Source organism: Chrysochloris asiatica, unplaced genomic scaffold (genome assembly GCF_000296735.1).
Source record: "Chrysochloris asiatica unplaced genomic scaffold, ChrAsi1.0 scaffold00019, whole genome shotgun sequence".
Taxonomy (NCBI): Eukaryota; Metazoa; Chordata; class Mammalia; order Afrosoricida; family Chrysochloridae; genus Chrysochloris; species Chrysochloris asiatica.
In genome coordinates this window covers 30,271,736-30,297,648 of record NW_006408537.1, presented here as the reverse complement: position 1 = coordinate 30,297,648, position 25,913 = coordinate 30,271,736, and the positions used below count along the sequence as shown (strand labels likewise).

Genomic DNA, 25,913 nt, shown 5'->3' with positions numbered 1-25,913 from the left:
GTACGAGGGACCAAAAGTGGAACAGACTATGACTTGCTCATAGAAGAAAATTAAATCAAGTCCACGAGAGTCAAAATTTGACTTTGAGTACATTCCACCAGAATTTAGAGTCATCTTAGAAACATTTGATGCATTAGACACTAGTGACTGAAGACCAGAAGAGTTGACATCAAGAACATCATATCAGTGTCATACAAAAGAAAGGAAAAAGACCAAAATAGATGTTAGAAGAGATTCTGAAACTTGTTTTCCAGTGTAAGGATGCTAAAGTGGATGGAAGAAGTGAAGACGCAAAAGAGCTGAACAGAAAATGTCAAAGATTTACACAAGAAGACAAATTAAAGTATTATGATGAATAGAACAAAGACCTGGAATTAGAAAACTGAAAGGGACGAACAAGCTCAATATTTCTCAAGCAGATGTGTAGATCACACCTTACTTGCTGGAAGCGAAGAAGAGTTACAGGACTGATAAAAATAAAAAATTACAGCCTTCAGTGTGGATTGTACCTCAATGTAAATAATAACAATAATAATAATAAAAGATCCTCAAAATTGTAACAATAAATATCATGATAAATGAACAAAAGATGGAAATTTTCAAAGACTTCATTTTGCTTGGATCCACAATCAACATTCATGGAAACAGCAGTCAAGAAAATCAAATGACTCAGGAGCTGGGGCAAAACGGAGATGTAGGCAGACCATTGAGCAGACCCTCTGCAACATAGACATGGAAGAACAAGTAAAATATGTACAGATAGTGGTCCAGGGACAGGACACTGAGCTTCAGAAGATAGGACAAAGAGGTGGACTGAGTACTGATTAAAAGAGGAAACTTCACAGGAGTGGCTCGGCCATCTTGAGCTTTTGCAAGCAGCCAATATAACAACCTGCAGATGGGAGACAAAGTGGGGTGCAGTCCTCCCTTGTTCTCCCAGTATTTGGGGAGAGGCTGTCCCAATATCACCAATGCAGTTGCCAGTGGAATCCCCTCTGGAGACATGTGAGTCTGCCCTGGACTATACTACTTAAACAATGAACTGATAACTATTCAGACTTCCAGTCTCTATCACATCTACCAGAAGAAGGGTAGTGAGTGCCTGAGAACATACCAACATACACCACAATGTCTCAGAGGAAACAGAAAATTTCAGCTTATAGAAATAAACAATACACAGTGCCTCAAACAAGTGAGCAAAATACAGATTCAGAAAATGTAGTATCAGAAATGCAATTAGAACTACTTGAGAAAGAATTTTAAAAAATGCTATTCAGGTACGTTCAACAAATTGACAAAAAGATCATTGAAAGCAAGAAAGAATTCAAGAAAATAATAGGCAAAATAAATGAAAAACTGGAAATCATACAAAACCAGCAATTAGAAAGTCAGATTAATACTAAGCCATCAGAAATAGACAATGCATTAAAAGGGCATAGAAGTAAAATGGAATTAATGGAAAGTTGAATTAGTGAGCTTGAAAACAAATCCCTCAATACTCATCTTTGAGAGGAACAATCAGAAAAAACAAATCCAAAGATAAGAAAAAAGACAAAACCCGAAGATAAGGCTAAGATATATATATGTGGGATACTATCAAGAGGAATTCTGATGTGGTGCTGTAAGATCAGAACTAGACTGTGAACCACAAGGTTGGCAGTTGAAAGCTACCAGCTGCTCCTTGGAAACCTTATATAGATTCAATGGCAACTTAAAAAAATCAAGAGGAATAACTTATGTGACTGAAATTCCAAACAGGAAGAGAAAACTATCCAAGAGTTGCTGGAAGAAAACTTTTCTAACATCATGAAAGATGAGAAGACAGCCATTCTAGAAGTTTAAAGAACTTCAAATGGGATGAGCCCCACAGAAAACCAAGACACATTGTAAGCAAAAATTTCAAAACCAAAGACAAGGAAATAATCCTGAGAGCAGCTCAGGAAAAACAAAAAGTTACCTACAAAGGAAAACTAATAAAACACAGCTCTGGTTTCTCAGCAGAAATCATGCAGACAAGGTGACAATGGGATGATACACTAAAAATTCTGCAAGGAAAAAAATTGCCAACCAAGAATCATACGCCCAGCAAAATTATCCGCTTTATATGATAGTGAAACCAGGACATTTACAGATAAACAGCAATATGAACCTTGCAAAAAATATTAAAGGGAGATTTATAGATGGAACCAACCACAGCAGCCAACAACCTGAGACTAACGTAAATAATATGTCATCCAGAACTCAACCTACATGACTGAAAATAGGGAGCCACAGATACCAGTTTACAACAATAACAAAACAAAGTAAAAAAGGGAATACTGGAGTTAGACAACTTCCAAAAGAAGGGGAAATCAAGCAGATTTCAAGAAAATTAAAAAAAAAAAATCTAACTGTAACGTTAAAACTAAACCAAGCCCTACTTCTAGCCCTAACTCAATGCCTCGCCCTAATATTAACTCTAGTCCTAACTATCACCCTAACACTAAATGAAGTCCTAGTCCTTGCCCAGACCTAGCCATAGATCTAGCCCTAACCTTTTATTCCTAACAACCCAATCCACAAAAAAAGAAATGAAATCTGACGCAAAGACCTCATCAAGGAGCAAAGATGTCACTTTAAGGACTAAGATGGACCTGACTCAAGTAATGGTATTTTCAATAGCCTCAAAGGATGTGAAAATTAGACAACGAATGAGGAAAATCACAGAAGAATTGATACATTTGAACTATGCTGTTGTTGAAGACTATTGAGTAGACCATGAACTGCCAGAACAACGAACAGACAGAATGCTCCTCAGAGCATGGCTGATGAAACTTTGTCTCTCGTTCTTTGGACATACTATCAGAAGGGATCAGTTCCTAGAGAAGGACACTACTGCTAAAGTGGGCATCAGTGAAAAAGAGGAAGACCTTCAATGAGATGGATTGACATAGTAGCATCAACAATATGACAACAGCTGTGAGGACTGCACAGGACCACTAAGAGGGAACTGTCTCGATGGCACCTAACTAGAACAAGAACAACTTGATAGTTACTTAGTATGCTTATGTTCACCCTATTTCCTTCCCCTAGAAAAGAAATATTTATCCACTTGAGTTTTGATATACTTTTTTTTGTGTGGCTATGATATTGGTCAATTTCCCTCTTCTGCCTCTTAATTTATACCAAAAGGCAGTGTGATCAACAATTTGTGCCTTTTGTTGGCTCAGTATGTCAAACATATGAAAATATTCATACAAGAGCTAAACAACAGCTATCTGACTAACTATCACATATTGTTTTAAAGTAAGTGGTGGTATACAAATTAGTTAATTTGCTTCTTGGTGTCATCAATCCTTTATTCTTCCTCTAGCTTCTCTATTCCACAGTATCTCTCCTTCTCTTAATTTATATTTTCTAAATGTGATTTGTTTCTTAAAGAACCGTCACTCTCCTTTTTATTATCATGAGTCCAGTTATTAAAATATAATTTAGTTCTAAAGTTCAGAAACATTTTACTGCCTTATACACAAAGAAAAACCTTTTTAATCAGTTTCTAGCTAGCTGATCCCATTAACATTTAAATATAAAGAAAAAATTTATAATCTGGACTTTATAGACAAAAAAACCACACGGAATAATCCGTAAGCACCATATATATTTTCAGTAAAGCATTTCAATTTTAAAATTTAAGTTTTCATTCAAAATCAAGCAAAGTAGGAAAAAAAAACAAAAAACTAAGAACTACTGTATACAATTTATATATTTTTAAATCACTTAAAAGGTAATTTCACAGAAATCAAACTTGGTTACAAACTCCATTAACCACAACTTCCCAGGACTTGCTTTTCAAACAGAAACTGGTAAAGTATAAGAAAGCAATATTCTTATCAAAGATCTCTTTTTTTCCCCCCAAAAGCAATATTCAAGGCATTCTTTGGGAGCAGTTAAAACTTAACCGAATTGCATAAACATGGGCAGTACAATATGATAAGTAATGGTAAGGACTCACCTAAAGGCACTGAAATTAAAAACAAAAAATCAATATAACAACAACAATTAAACCCCTACCAGTCCAAAGAAAGACATTTCAGCTGTGAATCTGCCAAACTTTCTACATGGTAGTGTGTCGTCGAGTTGGTTCTGACCCATAGTGACCCTATATAGGTTTTCTGAAGCTACAAATCTTTACAGGAGAAAGCCTCATCTTTCTTCCACAATACCACTGGGAGATTTGAACCGCTGGCCTTGCAGTTACTTGCCCTATGTATAACCCACTACATTGTCAAGGTTCCTTAAACTTTCTACACAAATGATATTATGTAATGATATAAGTAAGGATCGATGAATAAATCTGGAATATATTTTAGCTAAGAAAGGTTAAAATAAACAAGAATCTATACTTAAGTATTCTGATTAATGAAGGTATTAAGTATATACAATTTCCAAAAAATTAAACTCTAACACTCATATGTAAATCTGACCTGTCATTTTAACTGCAATGTATCTCACTGCAATGTATCTCACTTTGCCACCTGTAAACTGAGGCGTTTTAATTAACTTTCTTTATAGCTCTAGGATTATACAACACTTATTTATGCTGAATAGAGCACACTTTCTATTAAATAAAAATAAACACAAATTCTAATACTGCAAAGTTTAAGTCTGAATAAAATGAACTCTGTGGGGGTGAAGGGACATAACCAACTTCAAGGGAAAGAAAAAGAATAGTTTTGGGATGAAACGGTTGTAAATCTTGACAATATTGCCTATGGCAGTGGTGACTATGTGACTATATATATTTATCAAAGCTCATTGAACAATAATTCTAAAATTAGTAAAAAATTTTTGTATGTAAAATTATACGTCAGTGAACATGACTAAGAAAAAAAAAAGTACACCCCGGAATTCTAATCCCATTAATAAAAATTAAATCTGAATTTCCTCATTTTTTCAAAACATTTAGATACATACCTGTATGGTGTATAGAACTTAAACATTCATTCTGTAGACCATTCTCACTTTTAGTCCTATCAACAACTTTCTGGCAAGCAAATTCTCCTTTATTTGATTCTTCATTTTCATTTGTAGTATGATTTATTTTTTTCAAACTACATTTCACATTGTTTATGTTTCTCCGATAATGAGGATCAGTTTCTTCCTGTACAACATTTGAATCCACAACAGTTATGCAGTTCTTTCTATTTAGCATCTTCTTAATTACTGGCTTGGTAGAAGAGTTTTGTGAAGAACAACTGTCCATTTCATTTGCTGAATGAGAAGAGATACAACTGTCCTCTAGAGTTGAATGTTTTTGTATGACTATATTTTCATGGTAATGAGGATTAGATTCATATTTTGGTTTTTCCAAACCAGGAAAACAAACAACAGCCAAAAACCAGTGTGCACTGTAAAAAATAAATGAAACTACTGAATATAAGTTTATAATATTTTGTACAATAAATATCAAATTAGATGTTTTTTTCTAAAGCTTTTGCAAATTAATTTATTAATGTCCAATATTTCCATTCTCAAATGAATGCAGTGTACATATATGATCACTGAGATCCATTAACAGAATATAATGCCTATTTAAACACATTTTTGTGTTAGAATTTTTGCTAGAATTATATAGATTGAGTTCACTTTTATAAGTAATAAACTGAACTTTTTTTTTCAGGCAATTTAATTCAATATATATAAGGTGGTGGTAGTGGTGGCTGTGTATCATTTATGACTCATAATGATCCTGTATAGGGTTTCCTAAGCTAGAAATCTTTATGTGAGCAGAAAGCCTCACATTTCTCCCTTGGAGTGACTGGTAGATTCTAATTGCTGACCATCTGGTTAGGAGTACATTTCATACTTCACTACCCTACCAGGACTCCTTAGTGTAATACTTTACAATTCATCATTCCCATTCACCCTATGTCTTCTTTGTATCAGAATGACAGAAAGCTAACTAGCCTCAATATCAAAATGCTTTCAGAAATCTATATAGATTGCATACTTTTCAGCATTTTCTAAGCATTCTGTATGTGTTGTATAATGTAGGCAGCCCTGGGACCCTGGATCATTGTGAGTTGGAATGACTCAGTGGCACATTACCACCATCATATGACAAATACTGGGCTGTTGTTGTTGTTAAGTGCCATCATGTCAATTCTGACTCATCGTGACCCTGTGAAGGGTTTCTGAAGCTGTAAATCTTTATGGAAGCAGAAAGCCTCATCGTTTTCCTGGTGAGCGACTGTTATAAATTCATAACCCACTATGCTACCAGAGTTCCTAGCAAGTAGGAACTCATGATACAGCTGAATCTAGGAGTCTTAGTGCAACGCTTTAGAATAGGCACTGGACTGCTAAACACAAGGTCAACGGTTCAACCTATTAGCCACTCCTTGGAAATTTAATAAAGGGTTGCTAAGGAGCTCTGGTTAGCAAGGTCAGCAGTTCGAAACTACCAGCTGTTCCACGGGAACAAAGATGAGGCTTTCTGGTCCCATAAAGATTTACAGCCTCGGAAACCCTGTACAGGGTCGATATGAGTCGGAACTGACTCCATGGCACATAACAACAACAAGGAGCTCTGGTAGCATAGTGGTTACGAACTGGGATGCAAACCGCAAGGTCAGCAGTTCGAAATTACCAGCTGCGCCGCAGGAGAAAGATGAGGCTTTCTACACCCGTAAAGATTTACAGCCTCGGAAACCCTGTACAGGGTCGATATGAGTCGGAACTGACTCCATGGCACATAACAACAACAAGGAGCTCTGGTAGCATAGTGGTTACGAACTGGGATGTGAACCGCAAGGTCAGCAGTTCGAAATTACCAGCTGCGCCGCAGGAGAAAGATGAGGCTTTCTACTCCCGTAAAGATTTACAGCCTCGGAAACCCTGTTCAGGGTCGCTATGGGTCGGAACCGACTCGACGGCACTTAACAACAACAACAGTCAGAACTGACTCAATGGACGTAACAACAAACAACAGGTATCAAGTTCTCAAAAGTAGAGAGCAGGTCCACAAATGAGAAACTGAATGGTCTGGGGTAATAATCATTAATCACACCAATAATTCTAGTAATAGTCTATTATTTGCTAGGCACAATGTTATTGCTGGGAATATAATAAAAAGGCTACAGAAGTCAGAGAGCTTGCCCTCAAAACCCACTGCCATCAAGTCAATTAGGACTCACAGCAACCATACATAGAGTTTCCAAGAATGTGAATTTTTATGGAAACAGCCTCATCTTTCTCCTGGGGAGTGACAGATGAGTTTGAACCGTCAACCTGTGAATTAGCAGTCCAGTGTTTATCCCTAAAGCATCATCAGGGAACTTCAGAGAACTTACTGTTGTTGTTGTTAAGTGCCATTGAGTAAGTTCTGACTCACAGTGACCCTATATAGGGTTTTCAAGCAGTGGCTGGTGGGTTCAAAATCCCAACCTTACTTATGAGTTAGAACAGATCAAACACCACCTAACAATAACAACAAGGAGCTCTGGCAGTGTAGTGGTTACAAATCAGGCTGCGAACCACAAGGTCAGCAGTTCAAAACTACCAGCTGCTCTGCAGGAGAAAGATGAAGCTTTCTGCTCCTGTAAAGATTTATAGCCTCAGAAACCCTGTTCAGGGTCCTTATGAATCGGAACCGACTCCACGGCACATAACAACAACAACAACAATAACAACGATGTCCAGTACTTATCCTACAGCAACATACAAGGACTCCTAGAGAACTTACTAACACAGCACAATTACCAAGGCCTTATGTGGCACTGTAGGATAAGCACTGGACCGAAAGATTAGTTTGAATTGCAAGATTGGCGGTTCAAACTCATTAGCCACTCCTCAGAAATCCTATACAGGGTCAGTATGAGTCGGAAGTGATTAGTCAGCACTTAACAACTACAGCACAATATACGCCATATGGTGGTGGTGGTGAGTCACTGAGCCAGGGATCTTGTATAGGGTTTTCCAAAGCTATAGATCTAACAGCAACAGAACACTTCATCTTTCTCCCATGGAGTGACTGGTAGATTTGAACTGCTGATCTTGCAGTTATCAGCCTACCTCATAAGCCACTACATTACCAGGGCTCCTTATTTGTCATATTAATTTTTGCTAAGTGCCATCGAGTCGATTTTGACCCATAGCGACCCTGTATAAGGTTTCCAAGGAGCAGTTGGTTAGCTTGAGCCACCGACCTCACAGTTCAAATGACTTTGCAATCTGACGCATTAGCCCACAGCACCACATCAGGACTCCTATTTGTCATATAGTAGGTATTAATAAATATTTGCTGAATCCAAAATGAATAGTATGACAAGAACAAAAGTTAATCCACATTCTGAGTTTTACATAATGTTAAACCAATCCAAGAGTACTAAGAAACACTATCTCTTCTTTCCCACAGCAGAAAGTTCACACAGACTGATTTTATTCTCAGTATGTACATTGAAAATAATGATAAACAGAGAAAAGATTGAAACTATCAAAGGCTACATTTTACTTCAGTCAACTTTCATGGAAGCAGTAGTCAAAAACTCAAACAACATACTGCATTAGGCAAATTAGCTGCAAAAGACCTTTCTAAAATGTTCAAGACATTGGCTTAAAAACTAAGGTGTACTTAACCTAAGTCATAGTATTTTCAATCTCCTCATGTGCATGTGCACGTTGAACAATGAATAACGAAGACCTAAGATGAATTGACATATTTGAATTATGGTGTTGTTTTTGAAGAAATACAGCCTGAATGCTCCTTAGAAGGATGCAGAGGTTACATCTCTCATTCATTCTTTGGACATACTGTCAGGAGGGATCAGTCACTGGAGAAGAACATAAAATACTTGGAAAAGTGGAGGGTCAGCGAAAAAGAGGAATGCCCCCAAATGAGGTGACTGATACAGTGGCAGCAAAAACAGGTTCAAACATAACAATTGTGAGGATGGCGCAGAACCAAGCAGTGTTTCATTCTATTGTGTGGCTACGAGTTAGAACCGATTCAACAGCACCTAACAATAACAATGTACAGAACAGATAAATAAATGTTTCACCAGTTCTAAATTATTAATCCTATGGACTCAGATCAGGCTAGAGTTGTAGAAAGGAAACCATACTAGCTCATTTAATGAATTCTCCAGTGACTCAACTTATCTACCACTGGTTTTAACATTTTTAGTTATGTCACAAGATGGATTAAGTCATAACTTTTCTATTATCTCACCTATAAAGTAGGAAAAACCAGTTCTTTGGCTGAAAAAGAAAAGGCCGAATCAGATAATCTTGAGGTCACTTCCAACCCCTTTTAGTAACCGCACTGGCTTTAAATAATCAATGAAGAAGTAACTAAGCATGCATGCAATTTGACTTATTTCAACAAGATAGACCTGATCCAAATATGACATTTCTACTCTTTGTAAATTACTGTGACAATTTTCAACAAACATCTTATATACTTTTAAAGTGTAGGGATAATCAGTACCACCAAGAAAATACAAAAATAAATTATAGATGACAAACACATGAGAACCTACTATTTAGTTTCAATGAGTTGGGGGCTAACTGAATGGCAGTTAACATCATCTTAATACAACTATGAAATATAAACATTTGTGGATCTACCTCTGAACAACAAACAAACAAAATGGAAAACAAAACAACACAGTCCATTAATCTAGAGGCTAGTTTTCCACCTATCATGGCAAAATCCTTTAGAAAAATGCTGTTTTAGCCTTGTATCTTTGTCCATTCTCTAAATCTCACCAAGCTATAAGACAGCATCAACAATAGTAGCTTTCATTCACATCAGATAGAGTGATTTAAGAGGGATGTGTTTCTCTGACTGAAGTGTGTAAACCCAAATTACATTCTTTTCAAAATTTTTTATACTTAATTTCTTATAAATGGATTTCTTTGTTTATCTTTCCTTTCATTCTAGTAAGCAGCTCTGCCTCTATGTTACTTTATACCATATTACAGTCAAGAAATGTTATCTTAATTTGGGGAAAATGAAGAAAGCAATTAGTTTTATTTAAATTTAGCTTTAACCTGTATTAGGATAATATGTTTAGTTTTAAGAAATACACAGCTTTGAAGAAATTGTGCTTTAGGTAATCAGCATTTTGTTTTAGACTACCCACCTTTGACTGAGCTAATAATGGAGCACAGGTCTAATAACTAAAGCATAATTTTAAATAAATAGAATTAGACTATACTATGGAACGAACTCCTGTTGTAGCGCTGTAGGATGAGCACTGAACTGCGAACTTCAAGGTCAGCAGTTCAAAACCACCAGTTGTTCCTCGAAAACCCTATACAAGTTCACTATGAGTCAGAACCAACTCGACGGCACTTAACAACAACATACTATATAGGACTATACTGGAGTCCTGGTGTGGCGTTGTAGGATGGCCACTGGACTGCAAGGTTGGTTTGAACTGCAAGGTTAGCAGTTCAAACTCAACAGCCGCTCTTGAGTTGGAAGCAACTCAACAACATACAGGTTAATTAAAAAAAAAAAGCACTTTCAGAAGCTAGCCAGCCAATTACAGCTGGGTTTTTTACATATAATTTCATAGCAAACTAACCTCACATAAGATTACTCTGAGACTACATTAAATGATACAAAGCAGGACTACTTCATAATTTGTCTAAGCAGAGACAAACACAGGGTCACAGTACAACACACAAAATATCTTTCTTTTGTTAAATGAGCAAATGCTACTTCTTTCCTCAATCACAGAATCTCTGTGATATCAACCAATCAAGAGCAAACCATTACTTTTCTCAGATACTCCCCAAAACCCCTAATCAAAACTCAAATCCTGTAGTACATTTTTTCTCATACTCTCTTACAAAGAAAGACACCTCATGATTATACATGGTGTGTATTGTCCTTCACAGCAACAGATAATAAACCCAGTTGTTAACAATAGGTTTATGTTCCTCGTAGGATTTGCCTTAAAACCAAATAAGGAACTAAAAGAAACTCTCAGGTATTACTTACATAATACTACTCTAATACATCAAATGGAGTCCTTCTGTGACACTATAGGATGAGCACTAGACTAACCACAAGGTTAGCAGTTCAAACCCACTATTCACTCCCTGGAAGGCCTATACAGGGTCAGTATGAATTGGAACTGACTGGACAGAACTTAACAACAATGCATCAATAACTTTCTAGCTATTGAAGGGAAATAATTTTTAAGCATCTTCCTTTACTTACAAATTTGCTTGAAGTTGTTAAAATAGCAAAACTTAGTAGAAAAAAGCTGATTCAAAATTTTCAAATTTCTGAAAACATCCATTGGTTTTCCATTTTGGTTAAGAAAAAGAGCATTGTTTGGTAAAACTAAGATACAAATGAAGTCCTGGTATGATGTTGCAGGATAATACACTGGATTGCAAAGTTGGCTTGAACTGCAAGCTAGGTGGTTTAAACACACCATTTGCTCCTTGGAAACCATATACAGGGTGGCTATATGTTGAAATTGACTTGATGACACTTACCAACAAGAAGATACAAATTCTTCTAAATGATAGTTCGCCATAAAAATCGCCTTTCATATATACTATTTGTTAGTCCACTAGCACCACGGTTTATTTTTTAGTGACATCACTCCATGTTGACCAACAAAACTAAATTAAAAAGGTATCTGGTTTAGTGATTTTAAAATTCAGTACCATATATGATTCACTTGAAAGCTACATTAGTTTTCATAAAATTAAGGTGGTACAAATATAAATATATATGGCCAATTTTTTCAGAAAGTTAAAAAATATATGATGTCTTCTCAGACACACATTTTCTGAAAATTGCCATTAATTTACGTGAAGGAAATTCTTACTTACGCTTCATTTAGGGGTACAAAAATAAAATCCTTCTCAAAAATATCTACATGTCGGGTCCAGGTTTTCACTCTCCCATGTCGCTTTTGCTGTATTCTGTGAGACAAGAGATGAATTATCAAGTTTCTGAAAGTCTCTGGTGCTTAAGCTTAAATGCAGTGATTGATAAATTATGAAGAATCAAGAAAACAACACTTGTATAAGATGGTTTATCCAGGATGAGAAAGAAAACTAAGAGTATCTGAGATGGAATTAAGAAAGGCCATGAAATTATACATAATTGGACTTGGAAGAAAGAAAGGCATTTAATTCCTGCTACTACCTCCTAGAGGGTCTAACAGTTTATCTTTCCTAGACTTATCTCGCCATCATTTGCATTATTTTAGTATGGATACCAGAGACTATGTTGAGATGTGTGTCATATCATTGCCTACATAAATTTGGGAGAAAAAAAGGACAGGAATAGCGAATGGTATCTGAGGGTAGATGAAGCAAGAAAAGACTATGAGCACACTGAAGAAACGAGGTCATCAACACAAAGACACAAATTAAACTGTCGAAATAGCAGGAAATACTTTTATATGTATTCTTTTATGTATAAGCAGCCATCAATTCAAGACTTTTAACAGTACAACAAAAATGTTCCAATGTTTTACATTCCTTTTGGATACTCACCAGAAAGTATTAGAGCTGAATACTCAATATATGGGAGAAAAATTATAAAGAAGATAACACAGACTTACTACCTAAAATATTTCCTCAACTTGTCAAGAAAAGAATTATTCCAAAAGTTTACTAGAAGTCTACATTCATAAGATCCTTCTCTAGTTACAAGAACATCCAGGAAAAACCAGAGCAATCTGTACTTAATTTTAAAAAAACCTATCAGGCATATTTAGGAAACACTGTTCATTATTATGTCTAGAAATTTATGATTTCTAAGTGTTCCTGAGGCTTTACAATATGATGAATTACTATCATTTAAAACTAATAGAACTAAATGATGTCTCAATATTACTAAGTACTAGTTTACAAGAGTTTGACTTACGACAGATTGGTTGTTTCATGAAGATTTCTCCTTTCTTTTTGATTAAGACGTTTATAGAAAAAGGAACTGAATATATGAATTCGGTCAGCTTCTTCTTTCTTCAGTTTTTCAAGCACCAAATATCTAATTCACAAAAAATAATTCCAATGTAATATATGTAGCAGTTTACTTCATACTGAAGTCAGGCGAGCACTGATCAATGATCTATCTAGCCACAATCAATCTATTCCTTACAGCTAAAAGAAGTTATCAGAAACGTTTATTTCTCATTTTAGACAGTGAAAAGCACCAGGTTATTCCTGCATAATGAAGAGATATTTGAAAACAAAACTATGACTTATAAGATGCTAAAATCAAAAGTAAACATGCCTACACAAAAACCTGTAGTACATCAATGTTTGTATTATTACTCACAATAACCAAAAACTGGAAATAGAAACTGACAACACTCCCAAAGGCCATCTTCCAGCCAAATAATAGATGGGACTTAAAAACTTGTGAAGAATGTACTCCTAGAGAACTTGTTGTTAAGAGCTGTTGAGTCAGTTCCAACCCATAGCTACTCTATATAGGGTTTCTGAGGAGGAGCTGGAGAGCTTGAACTGCTGACTTTGCAGTTCAAACCAACTTTGCAGTCCAGCGTTATTAACCCACAGCACCACACCAGGTCTACTACTTCTATAGTGTGTGTGTGCATACACACATGAAGGGGCTTCAAAAAATTCATGGAAAAATGTGATTAAAAGGAAAATGGAATTTTCCCATTAACATATAAAAGCCTCCTTGCATACAGAATTTGGTAGATTGATTTGTCCCTACTTTTTTTTCTCTTTTCTCAGAACTGTTTCTACTGTTTCAGTTCCTTTGCTTTTTTTAAAAAATAATTTTAGAACAATTTTGTCCCTGTAAAAAGAAAAATCTTACTGGAATTTTGACGGAGCTGCATTAATCTGTACATTAACAGGAAAAATAAAGACATCTTTGCTATGTTCAGTATTCTAGTTAACAAACATACATGTTTCTCTATTTAAACCATGCATATACCTTAACATATATTTTTTTAGATTTATACCTAAGCATTACATTTGAGTGACTGCAAATATATGTATTTTTAATTTTGGTGTTCATAGGGTCTGTGCTAATATATAGAAATAGTTGATTTGCATATTTATTTTGTATCTTGTTCAACTCACTAATTAGATCTATGTTGTTGTTGTGAAATGCCTTTGAATTGGTTCTGACTCATAGAGACCTTGTATACGGTTTCCAAAAAGCAGTTGGTGAATTTGAACTGCCAACCTCGGGGTTTGTAGATTCCTTGGAATTTTCTACAACCATGACATCCACAAATATATCATAAATCCACTGCCGTCGAGTCAATTATGACTAATACGGACTATATGTACAATTTCCAAGACTGTAAATCTTTATGGAAAAAAAAGAGCTTCCTTTTTCTCTCTTGGAGCAGGTGGTGGGTTTGAATGGACAACCTAGTGGTTAGCAGTCCAATAGCTTACTCACTGTGCCATAAGAAAACCTAAATATATCAAAGGACAGTTTTTAATTCTTCCTTTGCGATCTCAAATTTTTTTACTACTTTATACGATGGTCAGAACTCCCTTGTTACCAAATTTTAGGGGAAGTTGTTCAGTACTTCACCAGTAAGTACAACACTACTTTAGGATTTTTTGTAAATATCATTTAGCAAGTTGAGAATTTTCTCATGAATAGGTGTAGAATTCTGTCAAATTATTTTAATACATAAATTTGTATTATTTTATGACTTTTCTTCTTTTATCTATTAATATAGTGGGTTATAATGGTAAATTTTCAAATGCTGTTTTACATTCCTGGAATAAATCCCAATCAATTATGGTGTATAATTCTCACATACTGCTGAATTCTGTATGCTATCATTTTGTTAGTGACTTTTTATATCATACTTAGGGGGGAGATTTTGGTTTGTAGTTTTCTTTCTTTTTTTATACTGTCTTTGCCTGGCTTTTGTATCATGGTAATACTCGCTTCATAGAATAAACTGAGAAGTGTTACACTGTCTTCTAGAAGAGACTGTATAGAACTGGTATTAATTCTTCTTTAAATTTTTGGCAAGTTCCCTTTGATACCATCTGGGCTTGAGGTTTTGTTTTTTTAATTATGAATTCAATTTTCTTAATAGTCATACCTCATGTGGCTCTGTAGGATAAGCATTTCACTGCTAACTACAAGACTGGTAGTTCAAATCCACCAGTCACTGCTTGGAAGTCCTATACAGGGTTGCTATGAGTCAGAACCCACAGGACAACACAATTAAAAACCAAACCCACTACCATCAAGTCAATTTTGATTCAAAGCTACCTGGTATTTGGGTTTCTAAAGTTGTCAACTTTTATGGGAGCAGAAGGCCTCATCTTTCACCCTCACAGCAGATGATGGGTTTGAGTTGCCAACATCATGGGCAGCAGTTTAGTGTTTTTCAATAGCTGTTGTTGTTGTTAAGTGCCATAGAGTCGGTTCCTACCCACAGCGATCTGTATAGGGTTTCCAAGAGGCGGATGAGTTTGAACCGCTGATTTTGCAGTTAAAAAACTAGCACATTAGCCCACAGCGCCACACCAGGACTGTAGAGCTATCTAAAGGATCTATTTCATATTGGGTAGATTGTGATAAATTTGTGTCTATTTTATCTAAGTTGTCAAATTTATACAAGTAGAGTTCTTGGTGGTATTCCCTTCTCCTTTTGATGTCTGAAAGGCCTATAGTTATAGCCCCTACAAATTGTTTTATTTCCAAATTATGGGTTAAAACCATTAGTAGGCTAAAATCACTGTAGTTAAGTTTCAACAACCGCTTTTTTGTTTTAAGAATTACACAAGAACAAAACAGAAAATATTACAGAGTACTGAATATACTATGGTAAGTATTTTTTGTTTCACACATATCCACTTTATATTACAAATCAGGAAACACAAATTTACAACATACCACATATTACTATATATGTTTGTGTATATTGGATGTCGTGATAAAAACTCTTCCAGGAATGGTTCCCGTTCCCTCATAAACTCCCAGTCTCAAAGAGAATGCAGAATTCTTTAGTCTGCTGTGTCTACACCATGGTAACAGTTCTACTATTGCTTTAATCCTATAAACTTCTACTAATACAATATCTGGCACATACCTGGCACCTGATGAACATTTATTGATGGAAATAAATGAAACTATACTTTTACAGTTTCTCAACAAATTACCTAATATAGGATAGTAATAATAATTTTATAGGCATAAAGCACTGCTAACAATAATACAAGAAGTTATCATCTATGAATACTTTGCAAGTGCTAGACGTTTTTCCTAGCAATTGACATGTGTCATCTCTAACTCTCATAACTCCTTTTTTTATATACTATTATCATTATTTCTATTTTTAAAATGCAACCATACAAATAGACTATTTAAACAGCTTTCCAAATATCATGCAAAAAGTGGTAGTAATGGAATTTAAAATACAAATAGATTGACTCCAAAAATCAACGATATAAAATATATACACTATGTAATAGAATAAACAGAGTCTGATAAGAAGTTAGTAGAAAATAAACTTACTTTAAATAAAAGTCTATAATAACATCATTTAAAAATTCCCCTTCATTTAGACAATGTAGGTCCTCATTAGTAACAGAAATGCCTCCCTTAGCTGGGGGTGGAGGATATACTATTAATCTGTAACAAAAAAACAACAACAAACAAATATATATATATATATGCATATATATATATGATATAATAAAACAAAAAGAAATTCAGAGTATTGAAAATTAAAAGGTATTCTCTCTCACTTTTCTACAGGACCAATGAAGATGGTATGGCTCTCAATAGTTTCTTCCTCATCATCAAAACACTGGAACTCATGTTTGTTTCGAAGTTGTATTTTAGATTCAAAGGACACCTGGCAAAGGATATTAAATGACCAACTCATGAAACCAGTTGGGAAACTTTTCAATAAAGAGTAAGTCACAAAGGCAAGAATGACTCTCGATTAAAAAGGATTTAAAGTATTTATCCACAAAAGGAGCTCTGGTAGCATAGTGGTTATGAATCGGGCTGTGAGCCGCAAGGTCAGCAGTTCGAAACTACCAGCGCTTCCACGGGAGAAAGATGAGGCTTTCTACTCCTGTAAAGATTTATAGCCTCGGAAATCCTGTACAGGGTCACTGTGAGTCGGAACCGACTCCATGGCACTTAACAACAACAACAACATCCACAAAGTAAGTATGATATCTAACACTCAAAAATAAGGAACAGGAAAAACTCAAGGACCATATTTCACTTCTTACGTATAATAGTTTCTAGAACACTCATATTCTCCTAATTTACAAAACAATGGTTTTCTGGTATCTTGTCTTTCTAAGCTCTCTACTATTATTGCTGTTAAATGCTGTCCAGTCTTTTCCAACTCATAGAGACCCAGTATAGGGGTCCAAGTCATGGCTGCTGAGTTTGAACTCCCAACCTTGCAGCACTAATCAGCTGTGCAGTCCAGTGCTTATCCTACAGCACCACACCAGGAATCATATTAGATTAGTAAAATTCAAGGAACAGATACAGTGGATTTTTAAAACAGCAGTGGAAGCTCACTTAAATCCAATGGTCATGACTTCCAGGAGTGTAGAGGCATAAGTTCACGGAGCACAATCCAAATGAGCATTAGCTATACACAACACACACTCACACACACAGTTATTGAGACAATTCATAACCCTACAAGGTTTTGAAGATTGTAAATCTTTATGGAAGCTGACTGTCACATTTCTCTCTCCCAGATGATTTGGGAATTCAAATAGCTGATCTGTTAGTAAACAGCAGACTGCTTTATTCACTGTGCAACAAGGACTCCTTTGCGCTACACAAAACTACATTAAACAAGTGATCTTTAGAAGAGTCTTTCATTGACATTTAGGTACATCTCAACTGCCTTATGGCTATAGCCTCCTTTTTTCTTCCTTTGGCATTATCTCTTACAGCCAACTCAGTAAATGGAATGCTTCCCCCTTCCCTCCTCTGTTCTTTCCCTAGCCCAGTAATGCTATGGGTACCTACTCTTTACTTCCTACTCCACTAACACTGTGAGTGACTCTTTTCCAGTCAACCCTTGCTCAACTTTACCAAGATTGTGCCTTGTGTAACCATATTTCCAAGTCTGTAGTCAAGGTTGAAAGATTACATGTCCATAATATATTAAGCCAGAAAAAATCAGCTGCTGTCATGGGTGACAAATTTAGAGTATTTACTTGTATTATTTAAGAGTATACCATGTGTTATAATAAATAATGTTGCCTTTAGTAAAGTGGCTTTGAAATTGGCTATATGAGTTAATTATTCTAGAATTTGGACTCCTGGTATGGAGCTGTAGGATCAGCAATGGACTGCAAACCACAAGGTTAGAAGTTCAAACCCACCAGCTATTCCTTGGAAACCCTATGTAGGGTTACTGAGTCAGAGCTGACTCAATGGTACTCAATCATTTAAGTATGTTGACAACCAACATCAAATGACAAGCATTTTCTATTTTTCAAGTTTTCAAACATGTATGAAGATGTTACATACAAACGGATATACATCAGCAACATTTTTCACTCAATGGGTATCAAAATTGTTGTGCCCAGATCAACTGCAGTTAAGAGCAAAACTTTCAATGGAAATTTTAAACAAGTGGAATCAAGATTCTAAAGTATTTCTTGGATGAAATGTTTTAATAAGAGGTTAAACATGGCTTTAGGAGAACAATGCTAAAGCTAAAAGTACAATCAAAGCAATGACTACCAAGAGACGGAAGTGGTCCCATCAAAACAAAAGCAGACAGGCCAAAAACAAAGGCCATGGTGACAATTTTGGGGGGCTGTTGAAATTATTTTGCTTGTTTACTTTCTAGAGGACCAAAGAATGATGGTATCGCATTATGAGAGTATTTAGAAAAAGTTAGTTAAAACTTTAGCAGGAAAGGCCAGGAAAGCTTCATCAGAGTTTTTCTCTACCATGACAATGCTCCTGCTCATACCTTTCATCAATGTGACGTGCCCTCAAGTTGGTTCTAACACAAAGTGACCCTCTATAGGGTTTGCAAGGAGCAGCTGGTAGATTTGAACGGTCGACCTTCCAATTCAAACCAACCTTGCCATCCAGTGCTTATCCTACAGCGCCATTACTGATACACTACAGTGACCAGGCTAAACTGCCAGGACCCTGAATTCTTTACAGATGGACTAAATGGCTGGTATCATTACTTACTAAAATATCTTGATTTTGATGGTTGCTTATATTAAGAAAAAAGGTGTATACTTTTAATTCCATTTTCCATGAATTTTTTGAGGTTCCCTTGTACTTGTGTCATCGGTCAATTGTTGTTAAGTGCCATCAAGCCATTTCCGACTCACAGCAGAAGACAGTTTCCAAGAAGCAGCTAGTGGGTTTGAACTGCCGAGCTTGCAGTTCAAACCCACCTTGCTCTCCAGTGCTTATCCTACAGTGCCACACCAGTGTATTTTGAAAGAAAATAATACACAAATCACATATCAAAGCAAATCATTCTGAAACAGACATGAGCATTAAATGAGCAGTAATACAAACATTTTTCCTTTAAAGTTACCCATTATTTAAAATGATAAACATGCTAAAAAATAATTACATTTTTAATTTTGTTTTCTTTTTGTACACAACTTCCTTTGATGCTTTCTTCATAGGTTCTTGTACAGGCAACAAGTCTACTATTGGCTTCTTCAAAGGGAATTTTTGCAAAAAAACTGGAAATATTATTCTTTATGCCAATTTCAGTAATGATATTTTCAAATACTATATTTGTCTGAAGATCAAGGCCAGTTTGAAAAATTAAAATAATATATTGTTCTTCCAGATCTGAAAAGAAATAAATGGAATATTAAAAGTGTACATAAACAAAATAAATATGAGGGGACTTCAAAAAGTTCATGAAAAAAAAAAAAGCCATGATCTTTTAATTTCATTTTAAACAATTTTTTAAAGCACCCTCATGGCCATTAGAATAAGAGTAACAATTAAGTTATATCCAACTTATTACCAGAAATCTTGGTATAAATAGCCCAAACCATGTTTGGCATACAGTACATACACAAAAAATACTGGAATAAAGACCAGGAACAGTGTTAACTCACAATATTCTCTCTCCTTATTTATTAAGAGAATGGAACTAGAACACATTAGCCTAGTTAAGAAAAACCTAATCATGGATATAACTTACTTTATCTAATAGATTCCAAATCTATTTACAGTTTTAAAAACGTATCAGTTTCTATTTTGTCAATCTCAAACAGAAAACTGTCTAGCATATTGCTATAATCTCTAGAGACTTTAACTGCAAAACCTGCTATTTAGTAATGTTCTAACTCTTACTGTGTGCCATCAAGTTGGCTCTGACTTAGTGAACTTGTATAGGGTTTCTTAGGATGTAAATCTTTACAATTGCAGAAAACCTTATCTTTCTCCCTTGGAACAGCTGGTGGATTTCAAGTGGCTAACCTTGTGGTTAGCAGCTCCAACCTGTAACCCATGACACCACCAGGGTTCCTTGAAAGCTTTACCAGTAATTAATATTTAATCATCATTAAACTGAAAGCAGTAATAACAAATTAGAGTTAGTCATGCTAATTCAAAAATATTAGAAGTAGAGGGAATTAAATTAGAGAACGACATCTATTTATTGTAGAGGATACAGATCTGTTTTAAGAACTAGAAATCTTCCCCGTAGGGCTAAGTTTTCAGGATTCACTATTAAAGTGGATGATTTATATTTAGCACTTTTATACTGCATTAAAAATCTTCCTTTTACTCAGATTGTTGTTGTTGTTGTTAAGTGCCGTCGAGTCGGTTCCGACCCATAGCGACCCTGTAATAGGGTTTCCGAGGGTGTAAATCTTTACGGGAGTAGAAAGCCTCATCTTTCTCCTGTGGAGCAGCTGGTAGTTTCGAACCGCTGACCTTAAGGTTTGCAGCCCGATTCGTAACCACTACGCTACCAGAGCTCCTTTTTACTCAGATTACATGTGATATAATAAAAAAAAGTACAATTCTTTTTTGAATTTGATTTCCAGTCTTGAAAACTTTTTAAGTAGGCAACCCTGAATTTATTTTCAGCCCTGCCACTTCTATGAAATTTTCCTCATTTGTAAAACGGGGACAATAGCATCTACTATAAAGCAGTTTTCAGGATTATCATGATAATAAAAACTAAAACATCTATCAAAGTACACTCACATCCTGCTATGCTATAAATGATATGTACTCTACTTAATTTACTTTGCAAATTATTAAAGTAAATTATACCTCCTATATAAAACTTACTTGTTAACTTATTTATTTCTTTATCCTCTTTATTCATTTGCAGTTGCATGCTCAGCTTCTGATAAACTTCCGGTACTGTCTGTAGGAACACCACTGGTAATTTTCGAACGTTACACCATTCACATTTAGTTAGATCAGAGGTATTTAAAGTAATCGCTACAGGATCACTTTCTGGTTCGAAAGGAAAACAAAGGCAAATGGAAAAGGAATCAGTTCAAATAGGGCAAAGTCATGGATGGAGTAAATTGTGAGGAAATAGATGTTTAAAGTAAGATATTTATTATACAAAGATACTTTTATTTCTCCTCATATGAAAACAAGGTTGTAAATGAAGTATAAGCATATGTGTGTATGTGTATATATACATATATATGTGTGTGTGTGTGTATACATATATGTTGTTGTTAAGTGCTGTTGAGTCTGTTCCAACCCATAGCAACCCTGTATAGGATTTCCAAGGAGCAGTTGGTGAGCTTGAACCACCAAGCTTGCAGTTCAAACGACTTTGCAGTCTGACAAATTAGCCCACAGCACCACACCAGGACTCCACACACATACATACACATACACACACACACACACACATATATATATATATATAAAATATAAATCAAGTTTGGTTTTGTGATGCTACAGACTGAGTTTGAAAAATTACACTGTTAAGATAAACACTATTTGTTAAGAAAATATATGTATTATCTTAATGAATTCTTTGAACATAATTTACCTTTAATTCATATAATGTTCTTTGGATAACTAGTGAATAAAACATCAAAACAGCTTACCTTTTAGCTGTATCTTGATGAAATCTAAACAAAACTAAAAAATAAAATACATTAGTACTGGTCACAGAGTTTTGAAGGTTATGCTACACACACCGTACAAGAGCTACCTACCATGGGTTTAAGGAGAAGATGAGTTATTTTCTCATCTTATACCACTCAGAAAAGGAGGCTTAAGTATTGATTATGTTTCTTATCTCTGTATCTCTTCAAAAACATTTTAAAAATTCAGAAGTTGACAGAACATTACAATGAAAACTTCTTTCTTACTGAGAGTCAGCAATTGTTATTATTTTGCCACACTCAACCATCTCTTTTTCTTTACTTAAGCAGGTAACGGGCAGAACGACAATGCCCTAAATCCTTCAGCATATATCCCCAAGAATAACGACATTCACTTTTTTACAACTACATCATTGCCACATCTAAGAAAATCAAGATTAACTTCATTCAATACACAGTTTATATTCAAATTCCTCAATGTGTCAAAATTTTCCCTTATATTTTATTTTTTAACTAATCCATTATCTTGTCAAGGTTTTATTTGCATTTATCTCATTTAGTCTATTATAGTCTAGAGCAAAAACATTCCTTCACTCTGTTCTTCCTGACATGGCATTTTAAGAAGCCAAGCTAGGGTGTGCAAAATGCACAATGTTCTGGATTTTTTTCCTCATGATTAATTCAGGTCATACATTTTCAGCCAAAATAGCACATAGGCAATATATACTTCCAATTACATCACATTAGAAGGCACATCATGTCAAACAGCCCCACTATTAATAATTCAAGTTTAGTAATTTGGTTAAAGCAATGTCTACCAGATCTTTCCACAGTAAAAACATTTTTCCTTGTAATTAAATAATTTGTAGAGAGATGCTTGGAATCTTGTCAATGTCCTATTCCTAATAACCTTTAGTTCAATTACTTCAACCTCTATTGAAGAGACTTACCTGAATCATTTAATATTGGCTGTTACAAAATGATAATTTTCTAACTAATTATTTTAATGATGTCCTGGACTGACACTATAGGATTATATACTGGACCACAAGGTTGGTTTGAACTGCTAGGTCGGCAGTTCAAACTCACCAGCTGCTCGTTAGAAATCTTATACAGAGTAGCTATGCGTTGAAACCAATTCAACGGCATTTAACAACAACAACAGTACTTATTTTGTGGATTTGCATAAGTTAATCAAAGGTGTCCTGGTGTGGCACTGTAGGATCAGCACTGGACTGGGAACCATAAGGTCAGCAGTTCAAACCTACCAGCTGCTTCTTGGAAATCCTATACAGAGTGGCTATAAGTTGAAACCAACTTAACAACAACAATCCAAATGGATCCAAGTATTCTGAAATGCATTTTTAAAATAAGATGGATTGCTAACCAAGGGGATGAATATCCATTGCTGTCAAGTTGATTCTGGCTCACGGAGATACGATAAAAGGAAGTACACCTGCTCCTACTTATCAACTTTCTTATTATATCTTATATACACAAAAAGGAAAAAAAATATACTATCCAACTATTTTGCGATTTAACAACATATACCTGGCAGTAGTGAACAAAGAGGAGCAAGGCAAGAATAATGCTGGCTGAGATGGTTGAGAGCAACACAAGAGCAATGCTGTCCAACATTCAAAAGGAGCTCTGGCAGCGTAGTGGTTACGAATTGGGCTACGAACCACAAGGTCAGCAGTTCAAAACTATCAGCTGTTCCGAGGGAGAAAGATGAGGCTTTCTGCTCCCGTAAAGATTTACAGCCTTGGAAACCCTGTTCAGGGTTTCTATGAGTTGGAACCAACTCCACGGCACATAACCAACCAACCAACCAACCAATATATTTACAATGTGTTATGTGTAGCTCCCCAAGAAAGGTAATCGAGGTAATTATTGTTGGCTAAGGATGCATGGAGGGTATTGAAATCATTGCAATGGTTTCCTGACTGTAAAAATTGTACTATGTCCTATAAGCCTTCACTCAACTCAATACACAATAAAAGCTTTAAAAAACAAAACAAAAAAGAGTAATGTTGACTGCAATGGGTAAGACTATGCACCAATTTGGTTGGGTCACAATTCCCAGTAGTTTGGCAGTTATCTTACATGTAACTAGGCAGTTACACAATGAAGCAGTGATCCTCCATTTTGTGATCTGATGTGATCATCCTCCATTTCTGTACAACAACCAAGTCTTAGGAACTTAAGCATGTCAATAAGTGAGAAGCAGGTGTACAGTACAATTCTAACGATGGAGTCTAACTGGTGTCTGAGTATTCACTCTACAAATGTTTCAACTCTACTATTTGTGCATTTTCATGGTACAAAAAAAAAAGGAACAAAGGAAATTTGAGGGGGCTTCAAAAACTTTTTTGAAAAATTTAATTAACTTTTAATTCCATCTTTCCATGAACTCTTTATGTCCCCTCATAAATTTCTCTGGACATATTGTCAGGTGGAACCAGTACTGGGAGAAGGACATCATCATGCTTGATGAAAACAGTGGGTCAGTAAAAAAGAGGAAGAACCCAGAGAAATGGATTGACACAGTGGCAAAAATAATAGGTTCAAATGTAACAACACTTGTGAGGACGGAATAAAACCAGTGTTTCACTGTGTTGCATAAAAAATCGTTATGAGTTAAAATAGACTCAACGGCACCTAAAATAACAACATATAAAGTACATCAATGGTAAAGTTTAGGATGCCACTAAAAATACCTTTAAATCTTACATTTATAAGCAATACATTAATTGGTTTCACTATAGAGGTTAAGACTGGGTACTTAGGGCTGAAAAATAGTTGAACATACATAGAAGCTAAACACTAATCTGGAGGCATTTTAATAAAATTATTGTATGAAACATAGGAGAAGAAAGAAATATATCTATATATATCATCTAAAGCACACATAATTAAGCTAATTATTAATATTACTAATTGATTTTGACCTATTTCACCTATATCTATCTCTTAAAGAGTTTCTAAATTTAGGTTGGCCAAAAACTTTGATTTTGTATCTTATCACTGAAAAATGAAGTGAAATCACTTCAAATAATGTTAAGTCATTTCAATTTTAATATTCTATCCAATTCCATCATTAAATTAATTTTTGTCAATCTAATAATAAATGAAGGAAATCTGATAAAACAGAAAAATATTTAAAATCTGTTTTTCAGAGTAATCATCATAATGGCAAAGAAATTCAAAAAGCATACATCAAATTAACTTTTTAATTATACCATCTGAAGAAATTACAGTTCCACTATTCTTCAACAAAGAATGCTCCCTGGGAAAATATCATACTACAAGGGAAGTTTAGCAGTATAATGTTTTGGTGTAGTGAGTTATTTTATGTGTTTTCGACTCTTAATATCTTCCACCAAACAACTTTTTCCCTAATGGATCTGGGTAAAATAAGGAGGAGAAAGATACTGATAGGCTAAGATGCTTCAATTGTGAATGTCTGTTAACAGAGTTATAGTGATTGGAACTCTTAACACAGGCATAAAATTAGTCATCACTGAGACAGGAAGGGGGAATTTCACTGTCATCAAAGAAGAGCCAGGAGTGATGTGTGTCCTTTGGACCTTGAGATCCCTGTACAAGGAACTTCTTTGACCCAGGGGCTGAAAGCTGTGACACTGGAAAAATAGCAGAGGAGCAGCAAAAATAAGAGCCAAGAGCCAGAGCACCAGATAGCAGTGGACTTCCTGGACCATACAGCAAGTCAAGTCTCCTTTGGGCAGGCAGCTTGTATGTAGTACAGAGTTCCTGTAGGCACTTAGTTGGGGAGCTAGAGCCTAAGTGCCTTTGAGGAGGCTTAGTGGAGTGGTGGAGTGGTGGAGTGGTGGAGTGGTGTGTCCTTACAG

The 25,913-nt window shown here is 35.4% G+C and overlaps 1 protein-coding gene across 1 annotated transcript in view; it reads right to left on the bottom strand.

Moving 5' to 3' along the window:
* The window catches only part of SENP6 (SUMO1/sentrin specific peptidase 6), a 167,466-nt gene that overhangs the window by 9,945 nt on the left and 131,608 nt on the right, over positions 1-25,913 (bottom strand). Inside the window, exons 14-21 of the mRNA XM_006835793.1 lie at positions 22,043-22,075; positions 21,257-21,434; positions 19,569-19,795; positions 16,723-16,832; positions 16,490-16,606; positions 12,884-13,006; positions 11,839-11,931; positions 4,954-5,387 (exon numbers count right to left, since the gene is read on the bottom strand). Of these exons, the coding sequence (XP_006835856.1) occupies positions 4,954-5,387; positions 11,839-11,931; positions 12,884-13,006; positions 16,490-16,606; positions 16,723-16,832; positions 19,569-19,795; positions 21,257-21,434; positions 22,043-22,075 (1,315 nt within the window). The remainder of the gene's footprint in view (positions 1-4,953; positions 5,388-11,838; positions 11,932-12,883; positions 13,007-16,489; positions 16,607-16,722; positions 16,833-19,568; positions 19,796-21,256; positions 21,435-22,042; positions 22,076-25,913) is intronic.